At 37.8% G+C, this 12,816-nt stretch overlaps 2 protein-coding genes and 2 pseudogenes across 4 annotated transcripts; all 4 read left to right on the top strand.

The window, feature by feature from the left end:
• The first annotated feature begins 6 nt into the window (after positions 1–6).
• LOC147949552 (F-box/kelch-repeat protein At3g13680 pseudogene) lies at positions 7–1,420 on the top strand (annotated as a pseudogene).
• Positions 1,421–1,811: 391 nt separating this feature from the next.
• Positions 1,812–4,463, top strand: LOC104777281 (uncharacterized; annotated as a pseudogene). Its single transcript, XR_015557997.1, has 3 exons — positions 1,812–1,950; positions 2,230–3,935; positions 4,042–4,463. The product of XR_015557997.1 is annotated as an uncharacterized LOC104777281 (transcript).
• Positions 4,464–5,898: 1,435 nt separating this feature from the next.
• On the top strand, positions 5,899–8,816 carry LOC104777262 (uncharacterized). Of its 2 annotated transcripts, none has more exons than XM_087451395.1 (3): positions 5,899–6,113; positions 6,556–8,230; positions 8,337–8,816. In XM_087451395.1, the coding sequence occupies exons 2-3, from the start codon at positions 6,616–6,618 to the stop codon at positions 8,564–8,566; spliced, it is 1,845 nt and encodes a 614-aa protein (XP_087307521.1). In that variant the 5' UTR covers positions 5,899–6,113; positions 6,556–6,615; the 3' UTR covers positions 8,567–8,816. The 2 variants fall into 2 exon arrangements, with proteins under 2 accessions (XP_087307521.1, XP_087307527.1); XM_087451401.1 differs by having other exon boundaries at positions 5,971–6,113; positions 6,563–8,230.
• Positions 8,817–9,785: 969 nt separating this feature from the next.
• On the top strand, positions 9,786–12,484 carry LOC104777252 (uncharacterized). The gene is made up of 3 exons (XM_010501467.3): positions 9,786–9,982; positions 10,391–11,973; positions 12,069–12,484. The coding sequence occupies exons 2-3, from the start codon at positions 10,428–10,430 to the stop codon at positions 12,296–12,298; spliced, it is 1,776 nt and encodes a 591-aa protein (XP_010499769.2). The 5' UTR covers positions 9,786–9,982; positions 10,391–10,427; the 3' UTR covers positions 12,299–12,484.
• The last annotated feature ends 332 nt before the right edge of the window (positions 12,485–12,816 follow it).

Below are 12,816 nucleotides of genomic sequence, written 5' to 3'. Positions count from 1 at the left end.
CCTGGAAGAATGACAAGAATGTCTGATCTTCCAAGAGATTTGGTAGAGGAGATACTCTCTAGGGTTCCGATGACATCTCTGAGAGCAATACGTTCTACTTGCAAAGAGTGGAAAGCTTTTTCGAAAAGTCGGATCTTTGGTAAAAAAGCAACAGCAGAAAGGAAGCAGTGCTTTTTAGGGTTCATTATGATGGATTATAGGGTTTGCTCGTTAAGATTCGATCTCCAAAACTTGGTTGATCCATTTAGTATAAAGCAAGTAGGAGACATACTTAACCAAGTCGAGATAACTAAAGTCTTTCATTGTGACGGCTTACTGCTATGCGTCACTAAGGACAACTCAAGTCTTGTGGTATGGAATCCCTATTTGGGGCAAACTAGATGGATACAACCAAGAATTAACTTCCACAGGTTAGACAGGTATGCTCTCGGATATGACAAGAACCGTAATCACAAAATCTTGAGGCTTTTCGGTGATACAGATAGCAGAAGCCAAGTTTTGTGTTACGAAATCTACAATTTTAGCTCTAATTCATGGAAGGTTTTTTATGACACTCCCGACTGGGATATAGATTTTTGAAAGGAAATACTTATTTCTTGGCTCAAACGAAAATAAGAGATGCAGGAACGAAAGGGGAGATTCTACTCCCTTTTGATTTTACATTGGAAAAATTTGGACCACCGCTGCCTCTGCCGTTTCCCTCCTCTGGTCCAGATACTTTTGTGTCTTTATCTTGTGTCAGAGATATTACATGATAGCTGGCGGAATTTTCGTCGTCACACAGTGGAGATTTGTGTTACGAATCAAATTAGTCTCGGTTCAGTGTCGTGGAGCATGTTTTTGAGTTCGACCTCTAGTTGTAGCGTTAGTATTCTAGCTGGGAGTTTCTTCATTGACGAGGAGAAGAAAGTTGCTGTGTTCTTCGGTCTAGACAACGAATTTGAACCGACCAAGACCCGTTTTAACCAAACAGCCAACATAATTGGACAAGATGGATACTTCAAATCTGTGAATATTCGGAGAGGCTCCAAATCTCGGAAAACGTACCAGTTATGGAGATATTCCTCGCCAATTTTGTCGCCCACTTGTGTGCTCTTCTTCTTATGTTCCAAGCTTAGTGCACCTGCAAATCAACCAACCTCAACCTCAGCCTCAGGTGATAAGGAAACAGATCGATTCTTATCATCTAAATTTGTAAAGAATTCAGGTTTTCAAGTTTTTAGGCTCGTTTCAACTCTTCACGTCAACCTTGTTAAATAATAAACTTAAATTATATACCACAACTCTTTTTGGTTTAGCCGGATGAACAAAGAAATCATTTCTTCAGCTGCTTATATTACTTGTTTGAATCATATTGTGGTTACTGTAGGGGAGTTCATGTGGACTAGCTCGTAATTATGACAGCATAAAGGAGTCTTGAGTATCTACACATTGTGAAATTTATGTTCCTTCTTCTCTAGGCCATGACGTGGATGCTTGAGTTTTGGCGGCCCCTGTTCAACAGTTCAAGCAATCAAATCCTTCTAGTCCAAACTTTATTCTACCTCCTTTTGACACGAGAAGCGTGCATCTTGAGCTAGTACTTCTACAAATTATGTCCAAAGTGAAGTGTGTCAAACCAAAGAAGACTCTACAAAAGACAGAGTCTCAAAACCCCGAAGTCTCTGAGACAGGCAGAGTCTCTCAACAAAGCAAAGGATTCATATAAAAAAATAATTTAGAGAAAACAAAAAAAGAAAAGAAGCGAATGAAGGAATCATTAAATTTAGAAGCCTAATTAAAATGGTTTTGGATTCTGTCTCTTTGTTTAATCCGCGGAGTCAAAACAAGCTCTTCAGTTTCCCTCTCCCTCTCTGGGGAAAGGAGAAAACAAGGGTTTTGATTCTGTCTCTCTTCCAGGTTTCATCGCCTCCTGTAGAACAAATTCGTCACTTTAACACAGCTACCGAGGTACTCTCTCATCCCTTACCAAAGCAATGTGTTTGTTTTATTCTCTGTTAGAAAAGCTGCTCCTTACTGTGTCACCAATGAAGGTTTTGTTTTTTTTTTCTTTCTGAGTGATGATAGAATTTGTATGGGTCTACCTTTCATTTGCTGGTTATTTAGGTTTTTAGTAAAAAAAAAGTTTTTTTTTAAAATTCATCTCTATGATTTCAATTACTCTGAGATCAAATTAGTGAATTCTGTGTTAAAAACTCAAAATTTGATTTTGATGCTTGTTCCTGTTAGTTTGTAGGTAAACGTCAGGGGATCTGAGTTGTGAGAATCGAACAAATGCTTCCAAGTCTGACTCTTTATCTGTGTTTTGTGAATTAAGAAAAAACGAAACCTTGAGAATGGCTGGTTCTGTCACGGCTATTCATGAGCATGGAGTTTGTGTGGACAAGAAGAAGTCTCGGGTTAAATGCAATCACTGTGGGAAAGAAATGAACAGCTTTTCTCGTCTCAGGTACCACTTGGGTGGTGTGGGTACAGATGTAACTCACTGTGACCAAGTTTCACTTATTGTTAGAGATATGTTTCGGACGATACTTATGGAGGGAAAATCTGGTCATACTAGTACTGCTAAGAGAGTTGGGAATTTCCAAATTGGTAAGCGTCAGAAAAGCCAAGACTCGTCAAGCAAGAGTGTTTCTCCTCCTGATATACTGACAGGATTTGTTGACGTAGTTGTGGAAGCTGACAGACAGGATTTGTTGTTAAACAAAGCCCAAATGTGCATTGGTCGGTTCTTTTATGAACACTGTGTCGACCTTTCAGCTGTGGATTCCCCATGTTTCAAAGAAATGATGATGGCAGTTGGTGGTGGTGAGATGGAGCTAAAGATCCCTGATTCTCTTGATTTAAACGGCTGGATGCTTCAAGAAGCTTTGAAAGAAGCGCAAGGTTATGTGAAGAAGATTAAAGATTCCTGGGAGATCACCGGGTACAGCATCTTGTTGGATGCTTGGACTGACCAGAAAGGCCGCGATCTGGTTACTTTTGTTGCTGACTGTCCAGCGGGCCCAGTCTATCTAAAATCCTTTAATGTTTCGGATATTAAAAACAATGTAGCTGCCTTACTATCGCTAGTCAATGGGCTCTTAGAGGATATTGGAGTGCGTTACGCCACTCAAATTATTGCTTGTTCGACTTCTGGTTGGGTTGGTGAATTGGGCAAGCTTTTTCGGGTCATGACAGGGAAGTTTTCTGGCCTGCGAGTCTGTCCCATTGTTTCGAGCTTATGCTAGTGAAGATTGTGAAAATGCATTCGTTTGGAGACATACTTGACAAGGTCAATAGCATTTGGGAGTTCATCAACAACAACAAATTTTGTAGAGATCACAGTCATGGAATAGTCACAACTGTCTCCTCCTCCTCTGCGTTTGAGTTTGTTAAGCCTTATCTAACTCTTGAGAATATCTTCCAGGCGAAGGAAAACTTGGCAGCTATGTTTGCTTCATTTGATTGGAAGAAAGAAGAAGGGGGCGTAGCAATATCCAATTTGATGAAAGATTCCTCTTTTTGGGAAAATGTTGAAAGAGTTTGGAAATGTACATCTTCTCTGATTCATGGTCTGCTCTTGTTTTCAACTGCCAACAATCAGCATGTAGGATATATCTATGACACTATGGACGGCATAAAGGAGAATATCGCGAGTGAATTCAATCACGAGAAACGATGTTATGAGACGTTATGGGATGTGATAGATGATGTTTGGAACAATCGACTTCACAATCTTCTTCATGCTACTGGTTACTTTCTGAATCCGGCTTCTTTCTACTCAACTGATTTCCATCTTGATCCCGAAGTTGCCACCGGTCTTACCCACTCTCTGGTTCATGTGGCTAAAGAAGGTCACAGTAAAATTGCCGCACAGCTTGATAAGTACAGACTCGGTAAAGATTGCTTTAACGAGGCCAGTCAAGCTGATGAGATCTCTGGAATAACTCCAAGTGAGTAAACTTCTTGACTTTTTGATTTAGTTGTTTTGTTTGTAGACACTTGTGTTGTTGAATCAGTGAGCAAAAGGTTTTGTTGTTTCTAAATTTCTTTTTGCAGCTGAGTGGTGGGCTCAAACGGCGAGCCAATATCCAGAACTGCAGAGTTTTGCAATTAAAATTCTGAGCCAGACATGTGAAGGTGCTTCAAGGTACAAGCTGAAGAGAAGCTTAGCAGAGAAACTGTTGCTCACTGATGGAATGAGTCATTGTGAACGAAGACATCTGGAAGAGTTGGCGTTTGTTCATTACAATCTTCATATACAAAGCTGCAAAGCCAAACTTAAGTGAAGAGCAGTGAAGATATTGTGATGCACATGTTTATATGGATTGACCCGTTCAGCTTTTGTCAATGCGCAGATTCAGTTTTGTAGTTTGTATATTCATCAAGGCTCATCTTTAGAACCAATACTGGTAAATCGAGCAGATATATCGATATGTTGCTGCGCCTATTTTGTTTAATTATAAGGAGATTTGTTCTTATTAGATGTTCACAGATACAGATAGATGTTCCATCTTGTACTAGACTCCATGTGCTGAGAAAAGCCGTTGTCGTAGGTTCTAAAGATGAGGTTGCTTGGTTAGTAACTTAATATGTACAGAGGCATAGAGAAAGCGGGCAAGACTCCACAAGTGGTGAATCATTTTGTAACGTTCACTTGATAGAGTCCACAAGTGGTGAATCATTTTGTAACGTTCACTTGATAATTAATCAATCATATAATGGTGGAAAAAAATGTAATTATTTACTGAGTAAAAAAAAATCATTCACTTTCAAACTCAAATTCACTTCTTCAGCATATAATCAAAAATGTTTATCCCAATTAACCTTAATTCAGATTTTTATCTATATTTTTTATTAATTACCTGAAACCCAAAGTACATATATAATATATATATATATATCTTTATATATGCTAAAAGCAAAATAAAAAAATATGTTATGATTGCATAATACAACACTTCAAAGTGTAAAATAACCTACGGTAAGATATACGCACAACACACGGGAAATTACCTAATTAAAAATTTAAAGATAAAATATTTATTTTTCGTTATCTTCTTTTGTTTAATAAAGAGAAACTAATGTTCGGCACACAACATCACTTTACAGTGTAAAGATAACTTGTCGTAGAATACACACATACACCACGGGAAATTATCTAGTATAAAAATTTGAAAGTAAAAGATTTATTTTTTTAATAGAAACCTAACAAATACAATGAGAGAGAGGCTAGTGGCCAACATAATTGTAGTAAGTGTAAAAATTACTTACCATAACATACACATATAATACAGGGAAAAATTACCTAGTTTAAAGTTTAAAATAAGAAAATTACTTTCCTTTTAAAGCCTAATTAATAGATTTTTATCTTTTTTTGGCTAATGAAAGAGAGACTAGTGTTATGTTTAAAATATCCAACAAATGAAAGAGAGACTAATGGTCTCATGTACACACAATTATTTATGGTGTCAAAAACAAATCCATCTCTTTCTCTATCTGTAAGTGTAAAATAACCTACCGTAAAATATACGCATAGCACGCGGGAAATTACCTAATTGAAAATTTAAAGATAAAATATTTACTTCCCGTCATCTTCTTTTGTTCAGTAAAAGAGAAACTAATGTTCGACACTACAATGTAAAGATAACTTGTCGTAGAATACACTTATAAACCGCTGGAAATTATCTACTCTAAAAATTTGAAAGTAAAAGATTTATGTTTTGTTAGAAACCTAACAAATACAATGAGCGAGAGGCTAGTGGCCAACATAATCGTATTTAACATTAGCAAGTGTAAAAATTACTTACCATAACATACACATATAGCATATAATACACCGAAAATTATCTAGTTAAAGTTTAAAATAAGAAAATTGCTTTCCTTTTAAAGCCTAAGATTTCTTATCTTTTTTTTGACTAATGAAAGAGAGACTAGTGTTATGTTTAAGATATCCAACAAATGAAAGAGAGACTAATGGTCTCATGTATGCACACAATTATTTACGGTGTCGAATACAAATCCATCTCTATCTCTCTCTCTCTCTCAACAAAGAGTTTTGTGACTTCGATCACTCTTCCTAGTCTCGTTGTCTCTCTGAGTCTTAGGCTCCGTTTGACAAACCCACTCAGGTAATTCACTCTCTCGTCAAGTTCTAATAACAATGAGTCCTGTTTTTTTTTTTTTTTTTTCCTTGGTAAAATCGATCGTTACTGAAAACTGGAAGTGTCTCTCTTCCCGGTTCTTGAATAAAAACTTGTTTGCTTTTTGATCTTGTGTGTGTCACCCATGGACGGTAACTGATGATGAACAATTTCGATAATTCTTAAAAAAAAAAACCAAAAAGGGAAAAAACAAATTTCGATACTAGTTAGGATAAAGTTATATATATATGGTCTGATACTCTGATCCATTTCGTTTGACTCGTTTGCTGGTTGTTTGAACGTTATATATGGTCGGTTTAATCTGTCGTCATGTTTAGAGTCATCTTTATGATTTCAATTACTCTGAGATCAAACTAGTGAATTCTGTGTTCAAAACTCAAAATTTGATTTTGATGCATGTTCCTGTTAGGTTGTAGGTAACGTCTGGGGATCTGAGTTGTGAGAATAATCATTAATCTGAGTTGTGAGAATGGCTGGTTCTGTCACGAATGTTCATGAGCATGGAGTTTTTGTGGACGAAAAGAAATCTCGGGTTAAATGCAATCACTGTGGGAAAGAAATGCAAAGCTTTTATCGTCTCAAGTTTCACTTGGGTGGTGTAGGTACAGATGTACCTCCCTGTGACCAAGTTTCACTTACTGTTAGAGATACGTTTCGGACGATAATTATGGAGAGAAAAGCTGGTCATGGTCATACTACTAGTGCTAAGAGAGTTGTGAATTTCCAAACTGGTAAAATTCATAAGCGTCAGAAAAGCCAAGACTCGTCAAGCAAGAGTGTTTCTCCTCCTGATATACTGACAGGATTTGTTGACGTAGCTGTGGAAGCTGACAGACAGGATTTGTTGTTAAACAAAGCCCAAATGTGCTTTGGTCGGTTCTTTTATGAACACTGTGTCGACCTTTCAGCTGTGGATTCCCCATGTTTCAAAGAAATGATGATGGCAGTTGGTGGTGGTGAGATGGAGCTAAAGATCCCTGATTCTCGTGATTTAAACGGCTGGATGCTTCAAGAAGCTTTGAAAGAAGCGCAAGGTTATGTGAAGAAGATTAAAGATTCCTGGGAGATCACCGGGTGCAGCATCTTGTTGGATGCTTGGACTGACCAGAAAGGCCGCGATCTGGTTACTTTTGTTGCTGACTGTCCAGCGGGTCCAGTCTATCTGAAGTCCTTTGATGTTTCGGATATTAAAGACAATGTCACTGCCTTGCTAGCGCTAGTCAATGGGCTCTTAGAGGATGTTGGAGTGCGTTACGCCACTCAAATTATTGCATGTTCGACCTCTGGTTGGGTTGGTGAATTGGGAAAGCTTTTTGCGGGTCACGACAGGGAAGTTTTCTGGTCTGCGAGTCTGTCCCATTGTTTCGAGCTTATGCTGGTGAATATTATGAAAATGCGTTCCTTTGGAGACATACTTGACAAGGTCAATAGCATTTGGGAGTTCACCAACAACAACAAATTTTGCAGAGATCACAGTCATGGAATAGTCACAACTGTCTCCTCCTCCTCTGAGTTTGAGTTTGTTAAGCCGTATCTAACTCTAGAGAATATTTTCAAGGCAAAGGGAAACTTGGCAGCCATGTTTGCTTCATTTGATTGGAAGAAAGAAGAAGGGGGCGTAGCAATATCCAAGTTGGTGAAAGATTCCTCTTTTTGGGAAAATGTTGAAAGAGTTGTGAAATGTACATCTCCTCTGATTCATGGTCTGCTCTTCTTTTCAACTGCTGGCAACCAGCATGTTGGATATATCTATGACACTATGGACGGTATAAAGGAGAATATCGCGAGGGAATTCAATCACGAGACACAATGTTATGAGGCGTTATGGTATGTAATAGATGATGTTTGGAACAATCGACTTCACAATCCTCTTCATGCTACTGGTTACTTTCTGAATCCGGCTTCTTTCTACTCAACTGAGTTCCATCTTGATCCAGAAGTTGCCACCGGTCTTACCCTCTCTCTGGTTCAGGTGGCAAAAGAAGGTCACAGTAAAATTGCCGCACAGCTTGATAAGTACAGACTAGGTAAAGATTGCTTTAACGAGGCCAGTCAAGCTGATGAGGTGTCTGGAATAACTCCAAGTGAGTGAACTTCTTGACTTATTGATTTAGTTGTTTTGTTTGTAGACACTTGTGTAGTTGAATCAGTGATCAAAAGGTTGTGTTCTTTCTAAATTTCCTTTTGCAGCTGAGTGGTGGGCTCAAACGGCGAGCCAGTATCCAGAACTGCAGAGTTTTGCAATTAAAATTCTGAGCCAGACATGTGAAGGTGCTTCAAGGTACAAACTGAAGAGAAGCTTAGCAGAGAAGCTGTTGCTCACTGAAGGAATGAGCCATTGTGAACGAAAACATCTGGAAGAGTTGGCGTTTGTTCATTACAATCTTCATCTACAAAGCTGCAAAGCCAAACTTAAGTGAAGAGCGGTGAAGATATTGTGATGCACATGTTATATGGATTGACCCCTTCACCTTTTGTCTCTGCGCAGATTCAGTTTGTAATTTGTATATTCATCAAGGCTCATCTTTAGAACCAATACTGGTAAATCGAGCGGATTATTTTGTTTAATTATAAGGGGATTATTTCTTATTCTATAATGACATTTGTACTAGACTCCATGTGCTGAGGAAGCCGTTGTCGTAGTTTCTAAAGATGAGGTTGCTTGGCATAGAGAAAGCTGGCAAGAGTCCACAAGTGGTGAATCATTTTGTAACGTTCACTTGATAGAGTCCACAAGTGGTGAATCATTTTGTAACGTTCACTTGATAATTAATCAATCAAACAATGGTGGAAAGAAGTTGAAGTACGTAAATCTTTTATTCCAAATTACCAGAAAAGTGAGTACATATGTCTTACAATACACTCTCTTTTGAAATATTATATACTACTTTCAAATGTAATTATTTACCGAGTGAAAACAAATCATTCACTTTCAAACTCAAATTCACTTCTTCTGCATATAATCAAATTTTTTTTTATCCCAATTCATCTTAGATCACATTTTTATCTATAATTTTATTTCTTATCTACCTAAATATATAGCAACCATAAATATATAATTTTAAGGTTATAGATATAGATGTGATCTAAAATATAGAGAAAAAAAATCTTAGATCACATTTTTATCTATAACCTTAAACTTTATGTATGTTAAAAGCAAAAAAAAATGTACATTTCAAAGTTTAAAATAACCTACCGTAAAATACACGCATAGTATGCGGAAAATTAATTACCTAATTGAAAATTTAAAAATAAAATATTTACTTTCCGTTATCTTCTTTTGTTTAATAAAGAGAAAATAATGTTCAATGTATGGCATACAACATCACTTTAGAGTGTAAAGATAACTTGTCGTAGAATACACGTATAGCACCGCGGGAAATTATCTAATTTAAGTTTTTTGAAAGTAAAAAAAAAATATTTTTCTTTAGAAGTCTAACAAATACATTTATGACCCTTTAATTTTACTAATGAGAGAGAGACTAGTGGCCAGTATAATTGTATTTAACATTAATTAAGTATAAAAATTACATACCGTAACATACAAGAGAAATTATCTTAGTTAAAGCTTAAAAATAAGAAATTTAGTTACTTTTCCTTTTAAAGCCTAATTAATAGATTTCTTATCTTTTTTTGACTAATGAAAGAGAGACTAATGTTCATGTTTAAAATATCCAACAAATAGGCTAATGGTCTCATGTACACACAATTATTTACGGTGTCAAAAACAAATCCACCTCTTCTCTCTCTCCCAACAAAGAGTTTGTGACTTCGATCACTCCTCCTAGTCTCGTTGTCTCTCTGAGGCTTAGGCTCCCTTTGACAAAGCCACTCAGGTAATTCACTCTCTCGTCAACATATCAATGAGTCTGTTTAATTGTTTTTTTGTGTTGGAATTATCTCTCTTCCGGGTTCTTGAATAAAAACTTGTTTGCTTTTTGTTCTTGTGTGTCACCCATGGACGTAACTGATGATGAACAATTTCGATAATTCTTAAAACAAAAAACCCAAAAAGGGAAAACAAATTTCGATACTACTTAGGATATAGTTCCATTTATATATGGTCTGATCCATTTCGTTTGACTTGTTTGTCGGTTTAATCTGTCGTCATTGTTGGATCTAAAGTTTAGGGTTTTGTTTTTTCTTCTCTTAGTCGACATGTATTTGTTTCATTGACTCTGAGATCAAGTTGAGTAATTCTCTGTGAAACTAAAGCCATTCAAATATTTTGAATATTGGTGCAGCTGCTTCGTTTTTTTTGTGCGTTAAGTGAATCTTTAAATGGCTGGTACCGTCATGAATGTTCATGAGCATGGAATTTGGGTGGAGGGGAGAACTCGTGTTGAGTGCATGCACTGTGGAAAGAGAATGAGTAACTTTTTTCGTCTCAAAGAACATTTGGCTAATGTAGGTCAAGACGTAACCCACTGCCGACTAGTTCCTCCTACAATTAAAGTGGCGTTTTTTACGATGATTATGAAGATGCGATCTAGGAGTGGTCGTGGTTTGCCCGGAAGACCCAAAAAAATTCTTGCTTCTAAGGACATGAAAGCAGCTGCGGAAGCTAACAAACAATTCCAAAGGTGCGTTGCTCGGTTCTTTTATGAAAACGGTCTCGACTTCTCAGCTGCGGAGTCAACAAATTTCAAAGAGATGATAATAACGATGATGGCAGTAGCTGGTGGTAAGAATAAGATGTGGATAAAGATCCCTGACTCTCGTGATTTAAAAGGCTGGATGCTTCAAGAAGCATTGAAGGGGGTGCAAGATCGGGTGAAGGAGATTAAAGATTCATGGGAGATCAGCGGGTGCAGCATCCTTTTGGACGCTTGGATCGACCAGAGAGGCCGCGATCTGGTTTCTTTCGTTGCTGACTGTCCAGCTGGGCCAGTCTATCTGAAATCCTATGATGTTTCGGGTATCAGAACCAATGTCACTGCCTTAAAATCGCTAGTAAAGGGGATCGTTGAGGAAGTTGGGGTGCACAATGTGATTCAGATTGTTGCATGTTCGACCTCTGGTTGGGTTGGTGACCTAAACAAGCTACTTGGTGCTCAAGACATGAAACTTTTCTGGTCAGTGAGCCTATATCATTGCATCGAGCTTATGCTGTTGGAGATTGGGAAATTGTATTTCTTTGGAGACATCCTTGACAAGGTCAATATCATTCAGGAGTTCATCAATAACAAACCCTCGCTTCTGAAAATATTCAGAGCTCACAGTCATGGAGTCTACGCAACTGCACTTGCCTCCGGGTTTGAGTTTGTTACGCCTTATCTAACTGTAGAGAATATGTTCAGGGCGATGATGGCAGGAATGTTTGCTTCTTCTGATTGGAAGAAAGAAGAGTGCACCGTATCAGTTTCCAGTTTGGTGAATAATTCCTCTTTTTGGGAAGCTGTTGGAATATCTGTGAGAGGTACATCTGCTCTTGTTCATGGCGTGCGTCTGTTTGCAACTGCCAAGAACAAGCACGTTGGATATATCTATGACATTATAAAGAGCATCAAGGTGAGCACCGCAAGTAATTTCCAGAAGAAGAAAGAGTTTTACAAGCCGGTATGGGATGTTATGGATGATGTCTGGTGCCATCACTTTGGCAACCCTCTTCATGCTACTGGTTACTTTCTCAATCCAACGTCTTACTACTCAGGTCATTTCCATTTTGGTCGAGATGTATGCACCGGTCTTGTCCTCTCGCTGGCTCACATGGTTAGAGGACTTCGCCAGGAAGTAACAATTTCCGAACAGATTAATATGTACAGATTCGGTGAATCTTGCTATAAGGAGGCAAGTCAAGCTGATCAGATCTCTGGAATATCTCCAAGTGAGTCAATTATTTTCTTGAATTTTTGAAATACTTGTTCTGTTTGCTTTGCATATATACATTTGATTTTGTTTTTATTTTGAATCTCGTTGCAGTTGAATGGTGGACTAAAAACGGGAGCCAACACCCAGAGCTGCAGAGTTTTGCCATTAAGATTCTGAGTCAGACATGTGAAGGAGCCTCAAAGTACAAACTGAAGAGAAGCTTAGCAGAGAAGCTATTGGCCGCTGAATGGTTGAGCCACTATGATAAAAAGCGTCTGGAAGAATTGGCGTTTGTTCATTACAATCTCCATCTACAAACCTGGCAAAACCAGAGTAACTGAAGATCAGCAGTGATCGAGTTGTGACTTCATGATCACAAGCTTTAGACATTGATCTTTGAATCAAAGTACTTTTTAAGTTTATTTAGCATCTTCATGTACAAAGATGCAAAGCCAAACCTAATATGCTAGTGAATCGACTATGATCAACTTTTTATTTATTTGGATATGAAATTTGTATTTGCATCATTATTTGTCTATTTATCTATTTATTTCCTCCTAGGTTGTTGTTATCTTCGGGTTGGCCGTGGGCACCATTGATAAATCTCTTTTGGTTGTGCTTCACAGAACAGGTTTTTTTGCATCTTAAGACTAATATTTTGTAAGATTTAAGCCTAGTAGCCTATGCTTTTAGCTTACGGGTTCGTCCTCTTTCGTTTTAGGTTTGAGTTTTTCGGCTTTGTTTCAAGTATTTTCTTCTCTTGGATAAGATTTAGACTCTGGGGAATTCTCGTTTTCCGCCGACTTAGACTCCGGGGATATTTATGTCGTCCGCCGGCTTAAATTTCCCTCTTTAAGGC

The sequence above is a fragment of the Camelina sativa genome, chromosome 1 (genome assembly GCF_030686135.1).
Source record: "Camelina sativa cultivar CO46 ecotype springtype chromosome 1, ASM3068613v1".
Taxonomy (NCBI): domain Eukaryota; kingdom Viridiplantae; phylum Streptophyta; class Magnoliopsida; order Brassicales; family Brassicaceae; genus Camelina; species Camelina sativa.
This window is presented reverse-complemented; position numbering and strand designations above follow the sequence as displayed.